Here is a 14752-nt window from a genome sequence, read left to right on the forward strand (position 1 = left end):
GTAGTTTAGCAATATGGCTATTTCTGTGAAAATGTTTAATAGTGACAATAAAAGCCTGATAAGGTTTTTATGACAAAATTGGTCATTATATTAAAACTAAGCTTACATGTATAGCTAAATAGGAAGATTATGATGGGCATACATCTATCCAGAAAGAATTTGAGAGGTAGAATCCAGCTAAATATTAGTTATCATTCAAAAGTTGAATTTTTCAGGGTCTAAGTTGAAGAGTTGTTATGTGTTAGCACCTCACATCATGCCTTGAAAAGCAAAACTATTTTATCCTTTTTTAAAAAATAAATTCAACAGCAATATGGGTAATTTATTCTCGGAGGATCTTTCTGCTTTTGAGCTGAAACAAATTGAGTGAACGCCTCAAAGGGATTTTGGCTAAATGACAAATAGGTGATCATAGTTCAGAAACACATTTATGTATGATAGGAAAATTTATTACTTGCTTTATTCTAATAAAGCTTAATTTTTCTTAAAAGCAAGGGACAAATCAAGAAACAGATATATCAGCAGAAAATATTGGAAGCTTTTTCCAGTTTATCTATTTTCTGTTTTGTGAAGCAAGACCCTTTGTGAATTCTCTGTTGACTAAGTCTGCACATACGGCTGGTCAGTTGATTCATGCAAGAACAACAAAAACATACCTGTCAACATAGAGATTCAATTCATTTTAATGATAGCTAAATGAATACTTTGGTAAAGACACTTTTAATGTACTTTCATTTGCATGTGTAAATGATTTCAAGCAAAGCAGAAGCATTAGCAGAGTGTCAAATTTGCATTTAAGAGGCCTGCTTTTAATGAATATGAGATTTGAATGCTCAGGCCTGTGGTCTAGAACTGAAACCAGAGGCCCTAAATATATATAGCTCAAATCAGTTTAAAAAAAATACCTGATACTTTTTCTAATCATGTAAAAATAATTTTTTTTCTGGTAAAGTCTTTGTTAAATATTAAAGCTTCTGGAATTTAAACAGCACACTAGATGGCCTATGAAGTATTAATAAAGCCATGAAGTATTAATAAAACTCTTTCCCCTCTTTGTCACTGTCATGCCCTTTTTCCTTCAGCTTCCTAGTAGTACAGGTGCGAGCAGGGAGGTGTTATGTTGCCAACAACATGCCCTTCCCTACTCTGATTAAGATTCACTACTTTGTTAGCCTAAACTTGAAGGGGCTCTAGGTTTGAGAAAATATAAGTATCCTATTTTGACCAAAACAAAACAAAACAAAAAAGGAACAATGGGGAAAAGAGCGAGAGGGAGAAAGGGAGAAGAGGAAGAGAAAGGAAAAGGGAAGGGAGAGAAGGAAAGAGGCCATTGCTCTATAAAATAAGTATGAAATAGACATGAGTGTGGGACTGATCTAATATGATATTTAGTTTCAAAATGTGAATGCAATTCAGTATTTGAAAAAACTCTGTTAATTTTTGGAAGAAAGCAATGGCCATTCAACTATTTTTCTTAATAAGTGTTTTCTTTAATCTTCCTTTTAAGGACCTTTGAGGGCAGGGAGTATTAACAATTTAAATTTTGGGTGGTTTTCAAATGAAAATTTTCTGAAACAGAGGTTGGGAGTGAAGGTGGAGAGGTGTTTTACTACTCTCTAAATCAATCAGGGTATTTAAAACCATTATTATATGGGCAATATTCACAAAATAGGTGCAAGTAGATACTGTGTAATGATGTTTAACGTGAACAGATAAATACTTTTAATATGAATCTATAACATGATAGTTCTGTAAAATATTTATTTTGTGTGTCAAAACAAAAAATCTGAAACTAAAGGCTAGAAGGTCTAGAAAATACAATACAGGGTCATTTCATCTTCCCACTTTGACAACAAAATATATAATTTTTTCTGTTATTAAAGAGTAAAGTATTTGGTAAACATAATGATTAATATAATTGCAAATACACTTCTTACAATATTTGAATGGAGAAGTCATGCTTAATTGATAATGTATATCCAAAACCAAATATATTAATTACAGCTATTGAAGGGGTTCAGGACAACACCCCAGTTCCCCAGAATGTGTCACTTTGGTATGTGGATTATTTTGAGCTGAAGGCACTTGAGATCCTGCAGGCTGAAGAGAAATCTTGCCCCTCCCTTAACTGTATAGAAGAATCAAAACTGGGGGTCTTTCCCAGAATAAGTGTTATTAGGAGAGATAAATTTTATGAGTGACCCATCTATATGGCAGGGCAAACCTCTAATTACCAAACATCTGCTGTTATCCCCCTTTGAAGTTGATTCCTTCCCTCTGAAGTCCCAGGCCCCACCCTCTTCTCCTTAGTTCAGGATGACATATAGACCTCATTTTGCCTGTCTTTGGAATTTCCGTGTCTATGTGGTTCCCTGTATGTATACCAATTACATTTCATTTTTTCCTGTTAATCTGTCTTGTGTCAATTTGATTCTGAGTTCAGCTAGAGGGACCTTTGAGGGGATAGGAATTCTTGCCCCCCAACACTATCTCTCCTTCCTTCTCTAGCGTTTTGTTAAGCAAAATTTTATGAGAATATTCCACAATTAAATTTCTTATTGTGACTGCCCTTATCAACGATTCATAAAGAAAAATAGAGTTTTCTATACTGCACAGAGTTGTCTTAGTATTAAAATATGGCTAGGCACTGGGACACATAAAACAATTAAATGAGTTTAATAATCACATGATGATATTCCTTCTCTACTTCATCAAAGAGATGAGAGCAAGACTTTCCTCCAAGGGCTTTGGAATTTAAAATGAACATGAGTGACTAATCACAGAAGACTGTTGTTGTTAGCTTTTCCTAAAATTTATATAGTTTGTTTTCTCTCCATAATCCTTCTGACCATCACGATTAGAAAGCTGAAGTATCATGCAAGTTTCATTGTTCTATCCTCAAATAATCTTTCATTTGCTTCACTTTTACATCACCTTTTAAGTAGTACTAACATGTTCTGTTGTGAGTTCATCAAAAGAACTGTATTTATACCTTTTTATATATGAGTATGCATGGACAGATACATAGAATAAGTAATTATATTAATTTGCATACATGTACACACATGCGTGCAGGCTTATAACCAGAGTATAGGTTAAGAACTGCTTACTAAAATAGAAATTTAAAATAATTTTGATAATGAAATTATAAATGGTATCATAACCTAATTTTATTGTGGCTGATAATTGCCTACTGGATGATATTAGCTGTGAAAATTATATAATCTTTCTTGAGACTCAAACAGTATCCCACAAAATACAAATGTTTTGAAAATCATTACTTTCTTCTAGAATTCTGTATCATGTTCATCAAACCAATTGAGTCAAAGAATGTGTCATCAATAAAATTATTTTAGAAGAATATTTAAGTAATATGATGAGAGACGAATGAATAGCCCAAAACATCAGTGTGTATGCCACCAATCTGCGTTTACATTGAGAACAGTGCACACAGATGAATCCTTTTCATTTGGGAGAAAATAGTTGCAAAATGTGGGTATTTTCAGGCAAATACTTTCAAAATTATTTTAAAAGCTCCTTTGCTTATAGTTTTACATTTCATGATGTCACCTTGATCTATATTTCTCTTCAACTTCTTTTTATTTTAGTGTAACAAGACGTAAAGCTATTTACTTTCCTCATTTGTGATGACAAATGTAGAGTCTGAAGAATTATAGTTTATTTATTTATTTATTTAAATATTTTTTAAAAAATGTTTAACATTTATTTATTTTTGAGAGAGACAGTGTGAGCAGGGAAGGGGCAGAGAGAGAGAGACACACACAATCCAAAGTGGGCTCCGGGATCTGAGCTGTCAGCACAGAGCCCAACATGGGGTTCGAACTCACGACTGTGAGATCATGACCTGAGCCGAAGTCATCCACTTAACTGACTGAGCCACCCAGGCGCCCCTGAAGAATTGTAATTCTTAACTTAAATGTTTCAACTATAATTCCTGTTAAATGCATTCACTTACTAAGCTGCTGAGTCATTGAGGTGATATTCAGATGCCCTTTCAAAGCAGGTCTGAACTCCTGGGTCTCTCCAGAGTCTTTTTATCACCTCAGCCAGTTCAGGTGTCATGCCACCATCTTGCAGAGTGTTCGCCATCACACAAAGTTGTCGTTGGTCTTCCTATAGCAATGTTTTTAAAAGAATGATAAAAATGTGTTGTTATGTGGAATCACATATCCTTTTAATAGGGCATTTCAATTTTATTCTTATTGGTTCTTTGCATGTTTATTTTTGAGGGAGAGCACAAGCAGGTGAGGAGCAGAGAGAGAGGGGGGATAGAGGATCCAAAGCAGGCTCAGTGGTGACAGCAGCAAGCCCGATGTGGGGCTTGAACTCACCAACCGTGAGATCACAACCTGAGCTGAAGTTGGATGCTTAATCAACGGAGCCACCCAGGCACCCTAAATTTTATTATTTTCATCTTATTCCTTGAGGTAATAATTCTGTTAATGCAATCTTAAATTTCCTTATTTTTAAAAGTGTTTATTTATTTTGAGAGAGAGAGTACACATAAATGGGGGCGGGGCAGAGAGAGAGGGAGAGAGAGAATCCCAAGCAGGGTCTGCACTGTCAACTCAGAGCCAGATGTGGGGCCCAATCTCACAAACTGTGAGGTCATGATCTGAGCCAAATTCCAGAGTCAGATGCTTAACAGACTGAGCCATCCAGGCTCCCCTGAGTTTCCTTATAATGGCTGGGTGAAGAGTCCTCTATTATAAAATCTATGTAACCTGATTTGGTAAATTTAGGATATTTTAGGATATGTCATTAACTTCTGAATGTAATGTCAGAGGGGATAATGTAAACCGATTGAGTTTTCAGAGTCAAAATGCAAGGATAAAAGGGTAACAATTCTGATATAATCTGGCACTTCTCATTTTGATCATTGCCATGTATTTTCCAGGAAATAAAAATACCATGAAGGAATTAGAGATAACATGGAAAATAAAACTCAGTATAATTTACCAACAAGTATTGTTTGCAATCATATAAATAAAACCGCGATAAGTATTTTGCTATACACATGGTTTTTGGACATCTGTACAGGTGTTGTTTGCATGACTTTGAGGCGAATCAATAGGATAGAGGTGAAGATTTCATTAAGAAAATAGAAGAGAAGGAAAAAAAAAAAAGAAAAAGAAAATAGAAGAGAAGGAAAAGAAGAAAAGAAGAAAAAAATGAAATAAAGGGGGGAAAAAAAGCAGATATTGTGTTAGTCCTGATGGGATATTTGAAGGTGAGAAGGACAGAAGAAAATCAAACTTTATCAACTAAATAAAATAGTCAACAGTTTATCTAAACTAATAAAGCCATTTTATGACAAAAAAAAAATTAAGGTTAAGAATTTAAGTTCCAAAGGAATTAAGTTATTGACCATGATACTGGACCAGGCAAATGAAGTCTGGGTTCAAATCCTTGTTGTCAGACTCCAAAGCTCATACTCTTTCTAGCACATAGTATTATAACAAGTTATAAGACAGCGCCTATAATATCTCACAAAATCCTCACAGCACTAGTCGCATAGACAGCATTTTTCTCCATTTTACAAATGAATCTAAAACTAGAAGGTTGATTTGCCAAACCAATAAGGACAATAAGCTTCAGAAGAGTCAAACCCAAACTACTTTGTACAATGTCAGGTGGCTACCAGTGAAGAATTATCAATGGGAACTTGCTGCTTTTCTGATACAAGTCAATTTATTATTTTAAAATAGTAAAAATGGCTTATTTCACCATTTTATTAAAAATCTGTTCTTTGTGGGGCGCCTGGGTGGCTCAGTCGGTTAAGCATCTGACTTCGGCTCAGGTCATGATCTCGCAGTTTGTGAGTTCAAGCCCTGCATCCGGCTCTGTGCTGACAGCTCAGAGCCTGGAGCCTGCTTTGGATTCTCTGTCTCCTTCTCTTTGCCCTTCCTCTGCTCATGCTCTGTCTCTCTCTCAAATATAAATAAACATTAAATTTAAAAAAAAAAAATCTGTTCTTTGCATTAAAAACTAAAGTTATGTCTCTCCTTCTTAAAGAGAGGTTCTGTTAAGACTAAAAATCTTACTACATCTTTCTTCATATTCAGATTTTACTGCTAATCCAAACAGATTACATAGATGAGCATTAACCAAAAATTGTAAAATGGCCAAAATCTAAAGATTGAACCCATTTTCCTATATTGGCATAGTGTAAAGTTTTAAATCCTTCTTCCCAATTAGTTAGATGTGAGAGAGCACTGCAAATCCAGCGAAATATGACCCAGCCAGTTTAGCTGGCATCATCCCATGTGCCTCCTTCACTATTAAGGTGTCATTCAGGACCAATGATGCAATGAAACAGCTGTTCGAACCAGTTTGTCCTTAAAGGGAAAAAAATGACATGCCTTATTAACATATCTTTACGAACCAAGCTAATTTCTAATATACTCTTTCATTTAAAATTTTTTTCCAATTTCAACCTAAATACACTTTATTTGAATAGATAACCATCATGAAAATCGTCTCACCTTGAACATGTAAATGTCATAAAGTGTTCTTCGGCCACCATTTCTTTTTTTTTTTTTTTTTTTCCAACGTTTTTTATTTATTTTTGGGACAGAGAGAGACAGAGCATGAACGGGGGAGGGGCAGAGAGAGAAGGAGACACAGAATCAGAAACAGGCTCCAGGCTCCGAGCCATTAGTCCAGAGCCCGACGCGGGGCCCGAACTCACGGACCGCGAGATCGTGACCTGGCTGAAGTCGGACGCTCAACCGACTGCGCCACCCAGGCGCCCTCGGCCACCATTTCAATCCTAGTACTTCCCTCAAGGGCAGGCCATCCTACCAGTTTGGTTTTGTCTTTCAAGACCTTTTATTTTTTTAGTTTATTGCTTGCATAGAAAAGGCAATGATGGTGATTTTCAAACAGGGCTGTGCATTATAAGCATGTGAGGCACTCTTTAAAAATACTGCTACAAGGAATTCAACCCAAAGAAATGAGGCAGGAACTCTGGGTGTCAGGTTCTACAACGGTATTTTCAAAAATCTTCTGGGTGACTCAAATGAGCAGCCTGATTTGAGAATCCCTGGCAATACATAGTTTTCTTTACCCTTAAATAATATGTTATAGGACATACTGTATTTTAATTCTGGAAGTTCTTCTGCAGTTATTGAAGGGCTGACATAGTAATTCAAAGAATCAAAATTCATATGGCTAAGGAATTGGACCCACCAATAACGTTTGAATTTTTTAAATATACATAATATCAAAATTAACAAGTATTATGAAAAGTTGTCTTTTTTTTGAACAGTTGTCTTCTACATAACTGCCAAAGTGATGGAAAATTGAACTCCAACTTATTATCTTACTCCCATATTTTAAAACCTCCAGTATTTCCCAGCACACTCAAAACCCAAATCCCATGTCATGGCTCGTAGTGTTTCACAAGTTTTGACCCATGTATTTTTTTTCAATTTTATTTCTCCTTCCCTCCCTCCCTCTCCCCCCCACCACCCCCGCTCTGTCTCTCAATCTCTTCCTTCCCCCACAATTTGTCTCTCTTTCCTCAAGATGCACCAGACTTATTACTGTTTCTCAAACTCAACAGCCCCCCCATTTGAGAGCATTTGAATGGCTGTTCCTCCATGTCTTCCCTGTTTCATTTAGGTTTCTTCCCAAATACCAGCCCCTCAAAAATGCCTTCCAGAGCCACCCTTTCTTCCGTTCTTTCCTTATTCTCTAGCCCCCTGCCCTCCTCCGTTTTCCTTCATAGCACTTGTTACTACTTACATGCTGCATATTTCTTTATTTTGTATCTTTTATGTTAGACTATCACCACATGAAGGTGGTGATATTTTTTTTCTGTTAATTTCTACATCCTTAAGACTTACACCAGAACCTAATGCATAGTATTTGTCCCAGAAATATTGTAGAACAAATGAATCAATAAAATGAAATGTGTTAATTAGCTCAGACCTCTTGTTCTAAGGAAGCTTTAAAGGTTCTCCAATAATATCTCACATTTTTCAAATAGCTCTGAAGAGGTTTGAGTGGCATCCTGAAGAAATTTTATTTCCTTGTGATATATTTGGAAAAGCTTGGGAACTATGATGGTTCTGGAATGGCTCATTCTCTCAAGTTTGCATAGCTCTGGAACTATGTTGCAAAGAAAGAAAAATATATACTGTCTCTACAAGTTACCCATAATTTCTTCATAAATGTTAGGGACCTCAGGTGTTCCTAGAGTCTTGTGGAACTCATTCTAAACCCTTGAGTCATATTTCCAAAGATTGCAGAAAAAAATATATCAAGGAAAGAAGAGATATCACAACCTTATCATCTTGGGAAAATATATATATATATATATATATATATATATATATATATATGCATATATGTATTTTAAACTTAGTTGATCACAGAACTTTATCCTGGAAAATTCTGAGAAATCACTGTTCTTTGGTTCATATTATAGGGTTCACTTTGTAGGATACTATCTCATAGATGGTCACAATACCCAAATCATGAGATAAAGTACTAAAACATTCAACATTCATTTAATGTTGGTCTAGAGGATGTTCTAGATGCTCTAAAATGGAATATGATAATATTCAGAGAGAACAAGTAGAAATTTACTAAATGCCTGTATTATGTCCCCTTCTTGTTTCTTCAACTTTACCCTTTACAAGTTCTATATTTATGAAATTAGTCTGTCAAATATTAATATAAGTAAAAACGAGCCCTCTCTTAGATGCATTCCCCTTCATCTTCAGATACTATTTCTCTTTATATTCCTCAGCTATAGTTGCTAAAATGTCTTTAAACTGTTCCCATATCTTCTCATATCTCAACATACTTCATTGGATTCTGCATCCACAACTTTTCTAAAACCTGTCTCATGATACCCCCAGTGATCTTTGTATTATTAAATCCTGTAGGTTTTATTTTTTATTATTTTTTAAATGTTTGTTTAATTCTGAGAGGGACAGTGCATGAGTGGGGAAAGGGCAGAGAGAGAAGGAGACACTGAATCCAAAGCAGGCTCCAGGCTCTGAACTGTAAGCACAGAGCCTTTTGCAGGGCTTGCTTGAACTCACAAACCATTAGCTCATGACCTAAGCCGAAGTCTGACACTTAACCAACTGAGCCACCCAGGTGCCCCTGTAGGTTTTAAATATACTTCTTTTTGACCTCAAGACCTTTCAGCTTAGATAAGTACCCTTTGGAATATTGAATTCTGTGACTCCATATAACTTGGTTTTCCTCTTACTATCCAGCCATCTCCTCCAACTTTCTTATTCCTCTCAAATGACCAGAAAATGTTAGTTTTTCAGCACGTGTATCTAAGTCACTACTCTTCTTTACATGCTTATCTTCTCAGTCGAAGCATTTGAACTTTTCCATCCCACCCATTTCCTTAATATAAATTTTACGCTGTAGTATAATGCCAATGATACTGAGATTTAGATCTCTCATCAAATTATCTCCTTTGAACTTTAAATGCACAGTTCAACCACTTACACATGGGGACGTGTTACAGAACTTATAAACTCAACATTTCTTAAAAGAAACTTTATTATTATTATTAATTTATTATTCCCCATCCCCACTGGTGATAGTACTTCCTTTCTTGGTAATTCTTTCCACAAATGAGGATTTAGCTCCCCATTGAGCTGTACTACCCTTTTGCAATAGCTGATGCTTTGCAATTACTTGTTCAGCATCAGTCTTCCCTCTCTTTAGGGCAAATACTATTTCCATTTCATTTACTGCTGATTCCTCAGTATATTCCCAGTGTCCAGTCCAATGTCTGCTGTATAAAGTTTAATGAAATATAATTTTTTTCAAATGATGTTGGATGTGTAGACTTCAATACATAAATTTTAATGAGCTTATATTCAAAGTGATTATCAGAGAGTAAATACTCAATATTTACTAGGATCTTACAATATTTGGGGGGGTTGTTTATTTATTTTGAGAGAGAATGAGAAACAAGGGGAGGAGGGGGCAACAAGCAGGGGAGGGACAACCCCAGCAGGCTCCCCACAGAGCTTGATGTGGGGCTTGACCTCACGAACTGTGAGATCATGACCTGAGCTGAAATCAAGAGCCAGACACTTAACTGACTGAGCCACACAGTTGCCCCACAAGATTTTGTTTTTAAGTGGATTTCCTATATTTCTGTTTCCTTCTGTAATAGTCTTTGAAACTCAGTGAAAAAAACACTAACATTTCATGGATGAAGAAACCAAAATGTACAAAGATTAACTTGTCCAAATTTACAGAGCTATAATCAATAAAGCTCATGGAAACTTTTTTTAGGGTTCCTTCTCTCTCCGAATGGTAATCTGCATGATGTATGAATGGTAATATAAAAATATAGAAATTATATAAATAGACAGTTAAATTGAAAGCCATAGGACAACAGAACTCTGAAAGCCACACACATAGGTGAGATGCTTAGCAATTAATCTGTTAAAAAGTTTAAGGCAGGTATAGAGTATATTGATCTTAAAATCAAATACTGTAGAATTGTCACCAAAACTACTGTAGTTTTCAACAATTGAAATCGAAATTTGAGTTATGTAGTATCTGCCAGCTGTGATGTTTGACATTTGAGGACAAAGGTCCTCCTGAGAAGTCATGTCGGTTGTTCAGTGCTGCATAAATCACTCTGTGTTTACCATTTAATGTACGCTTTGAATAAATTACATTCTTTTTAATTCTCAGCCTACTGGCAGCAATCTACAGAGTCTATTATTTTTACTCCACCTGCATGCAAGGTCATTAAGACTCTAACCAGTTGCAAATTAGCAATCACTTCTGACCATTAACAGTATTTTTGCAAAAATCCTTGCATAGGCAAAAGCACTCTAATGGAAGCCAGAAGAAGTGGGTTTTGCCCCCAAACATTAGCTATACAATGCTGGCCACATTGCTCATCCTTTTGACCCTGATTTTTCACATCTTTAAATATGAGACTTATATCAGGTTGCTTCTGAAGGGCTAATTTAAAGTCTCAGATTCTTAGGAACAGCCAGCGTCAGAGCTGTAACCAAACTACCCTTACATAAAAAAAAAAAAAAAAAAAAAAAGGATCATCAACTCATGGAATGGTAAAGAATGCAAAGATATTGGAGTTGAGTTCCTCCTGCAAGTTCCCCTTTTACATGTGAGAGGGAAACTGTAACTTAAAGAAGTAGGTGACTTACTGGAGCCAAGTTTGAGGAAAGCTAAAAATGGAAGGAGAGCCTAGCGGAACTCCTGACTCTGCCTTACAAATGATCTGCCCTAAGAACATACTTAGCATTTCTGTGCTCTTTGTTGGAAAATAGCAGAACAAGAAGAGGATTTACCATTTCCTTTAAAATTAACAGCATGAAAGTATTTTTCTTTTCATCCTGGCTTCCAATGGTAATTTACATGGTCGAACCCTAAACTCCAAGAGGAGTATAGGGAGAGGAAAGTACAAATGTCACATTCTTCTCTGTACTTAAAATGCTGTTCTTCTCTTTTTTATTGTAGTATAACAAGGTATCTAAGAGTTGCACTGGCAACAGTTCAATTGATATCTTCTGGAGGCAACCAGCTGCTCTTGGACGGGACATGTAAAAATAAGTGAGTTTTTCCTGTTGATTGTACACTATTACTCCTCTTTTGGGTGTGGGTAATTATTGTTCTTTGGAGAATACTATATAGTTATAGAATTATATTACAAAATATAAAATAGAATGAAATGAAACTATTTAGATGCTACCTTATAAACATAACTCTGCCTATCTGAGTATATTTATTATACAGCTTACTTAATCACACGCTTTGAATTCTTTTTTAAAAAATTGACATTATAAAATAAAAATTTCCCTGCCCCACATTGCCTTTGTAATTATTGAACAATAATGAAAATTGTAATTTTTAGTAATGTTATTACTAAAAGTCTGCATGAAATGACTCATAATTCAACTTGGGAAATAAATGTAGAGATATTGTAGTTTGATTTTATGGAATAAATTCTTTTGTATTTAGGAAACATAACCAATATTTTTCTCTAATACAGTATATTATTTGATATTAGATTTGATTCCTAGGAAACCAGTTAATATTGAATAAGATTATAGCACACACTCAAAAAGAAAAGTTTCATGTAAAGAAAAAAAGGAAATCTCACACTAAACAGAATTAAAGTTTCCAAAATTCATAATTCATATTCTTAAATTTTTGGTGTAGATTAATACTAGAAATTTAGTTCTACCATTTTATGGCTCAAACTCCATTGTAGGACTGCAACGGTCATTATTTGCATACTTACTGCACTTCTGGGATTCACATAATCAATCCCAAGGGTAGTCATGGCTTTCACAATAGCTAGGATGGATTGCAATATGTTACTGTAAATTACTGCTTTGAACTCCATGCATTCTTGTTCACTGTAACCGTTCTTATGGATGATCCTACAATTTAAACATGAAGAGCTTTTGTGAGTTGAGCAATTGATATTTTTTATAATATTAAAACACATCAATAATAATTTGCTTGAATAAAATTACAGTATATATTTGTTACAAAAATATTGTCCATATATGTATGTTAAATCTGAACAGTTTTATGACTATGGATTTTTATTATCATTGGGGTCTAATGCACTATTTTTTTGAGCTCCCCATGCCAAATATAAAGAGGAATTAAAATTTGCTCTAGATAAACCACTATTTAAAATTGGTAAATCATGAGCATGTTACTTAGAACACTTGTTTATTTTCAAAAGAAAAATTTCCAGATTCCCAGGACAAAGATACAGAGTTCTCAAATTAGTCTTTATAACATGATGTCTAGAGGAAGTGAAGTACTTTAGTAGAACATTCATTTCTTTTCCTATCACTTAAGACACACTGGAAAATAGGAGTGCCTGTTTTCTATTCATAGCATTAACAAAGGCATCTTTTTTTTTTTTTTTTAATGTAGGTAATTACCTGCTGCTAAATTCCTTATTTTTCCATCTGTGTACGTGCCATTAGCTCTCATAGTGGAAATGCTCAGACATTTATTTGGCTGAACTCTTCTTTTCCTTCCACTCATTCAATCAGAACTCAGTTTTACTTATCCTTTCGGAATAATAGATTAAAATAGATTTACCTTCTAAAAGCTAAAATCTCTGCATATGCTTATTACTTTATTGTCTATTGTATAATATGTTCTTGTTCCTTTCTAGGTTTGTTTGGTTTTGTTTGTTTTTGAAGTGTCTTATATTCATTAGCCATCATTTTGGATGTCATATTATGAAGGATTTGTGTTTTATCTATACACAGAGAGACGTTAGCATGAGGAGGAAAAGAACACTAAGGCCCTTAAAGATATTAAAACCTTCAAATATAACAATTTCTGAAGTGAAAAGAGTAGAGGCAGAACCTATATCCATTATTTGTTGTTTTTAATGTTTGATTGCCAATAATTGCTGTGTTTCTATTTTCAACATGGCCATGTTTATCTTGATATATTAAACAAACAACTTTAATAAGTAAAAAAGTAGACCACTAAAGGTTGTGGAAAACATGCAATAAAATGTCTTTATAGATAGCTCAATAATAAGTTCATTAAAGAAATCTCAGTTCTTTGTAAAAAAAAATGAAATTGGAAAATTATTTAATTATTAAATTAAAATGGCAGTTAGGTTTTTCTTTCTGGAATAAGTTCTTATTCCTATCCTTTCATCACAGGATAAGGAAACATCACAAAGCAAAATGGTGAATGTATACTTTAAAAAATCCAGCTGTAGTGGGACTTTAAGTAACACTGTTTTTCCAGGGAATGCACAAATACATTTCTGTGACATAGAGCTTTCTATCTGCCAGTTGATTCCTAAACCTGTTCAAGTTAGTGAGCTTCTACTGGAAATTTTCTGTAACATACTGCATTGTGTACTGAAAAGAATTAATGAATGACCCTTTCTCTCCTCCCCCAAAACATATAGACTAGAGCTCCACTGTCTAATATAGTAGCTACTAGACATTATTTAAAAGTAAATTAATTCTGGGGCACCTGGGTGGCTCAGTTGGTTGAGCGTCTGACTTCGGCTTAGGTCATGATCTCACAGCTCGTGGGTTCGAACCCCGTGTCTTTCTCTGTGCTGACAGCTCAGAGCCTGGAGCCTACTTCTGATTCTGTGTCTCCTTCTCTCTCTTCCCCTAACCCATTAGCATTCTGTCTCTGTCTCTCTCAAAAATAAATAAAAACAGGGGCCCCTGGGTGGCTCAGTCAGTTAAGCGTCCGACTTCGGCTCAGGTCATGATCTCGCAGTTTGTGAGTTCAAGCCCTGCATTGGGCTCTGTGCTGAGAGCTCAGAGCCTGGAGCCTACTTCTGATTCTGTGTCTCCCTCCCTCTCTCTGACCCTCCCCCGTTCATGCTCTGTCTCTCTCTGTCTCAAAAATAAATAAATGTTAAAAAAATAATAAATAAAAAAATAAAAACATTAAGTAAAAACATTAAAAAAATAAGAGTCAATTAATTCCTCCTTTACATTAGCCAAATTTCAAATGCTTAATAACCACATGTGACTAGGAGCTTCCATATTGGAAAATGCAGATAGAATCTTCCTGTCATCACAGAAAGTTCTATTGCAGAGTACTGGATTATATAGGAAGGTAGGGCATAAAATTTCACTTTTGTACAGTGTGAGAGTGTATTACAACAATGTCTGAATGTGGTACAATAAACTAGAAAAGAAGAAGCCATAGACTTTATTGGGAAGAAGTCTAAGAGACTGGGGGGAGACTG

At 35.1% G+C, this 14752-nt stretch overlaps 1 protein-coding gene across 1 annotated transcript in view; it reads right to left on the minus strand.

Moving 5' to 3' along the window:
- The window catches only part of GNAT3 (G protein subunit alpha transducin 3), a 59155-nt gene that overhangs the window by 16965 nt on the left and 27438 nt on the right, over positions 1–14752 (minus strand). Inside the window, exons 3-4 of the mRNA XM_042927571.1 lie at positions 12290–12431; positions 3977–4134 (exon numbers count right to left, since the gene is read on the minus strand). Coding sequence (XP_042783505.1) covers positions 3977–4134; positions 12290–12431 — 300 coding nt within the window. The remainder of the gene's footprint in view (positions 1–3976; positions 4135–12289; positions 12432–14752) is intronic.

This window comes from Panthera leo, chromosome A2 (genome assembly GCF_018350215.1).
Source record: "Panthera leo isolate Ple1 chromosome A2, P.leo_Ple1_pat1.1, whole genome shotgun sequence".
Classification (NCBI taxonomy): Eukaryota; Metazoa; Chordata; class Mammalia; order Carnivora; family Felidae; genus Panthera; species Panthera leo.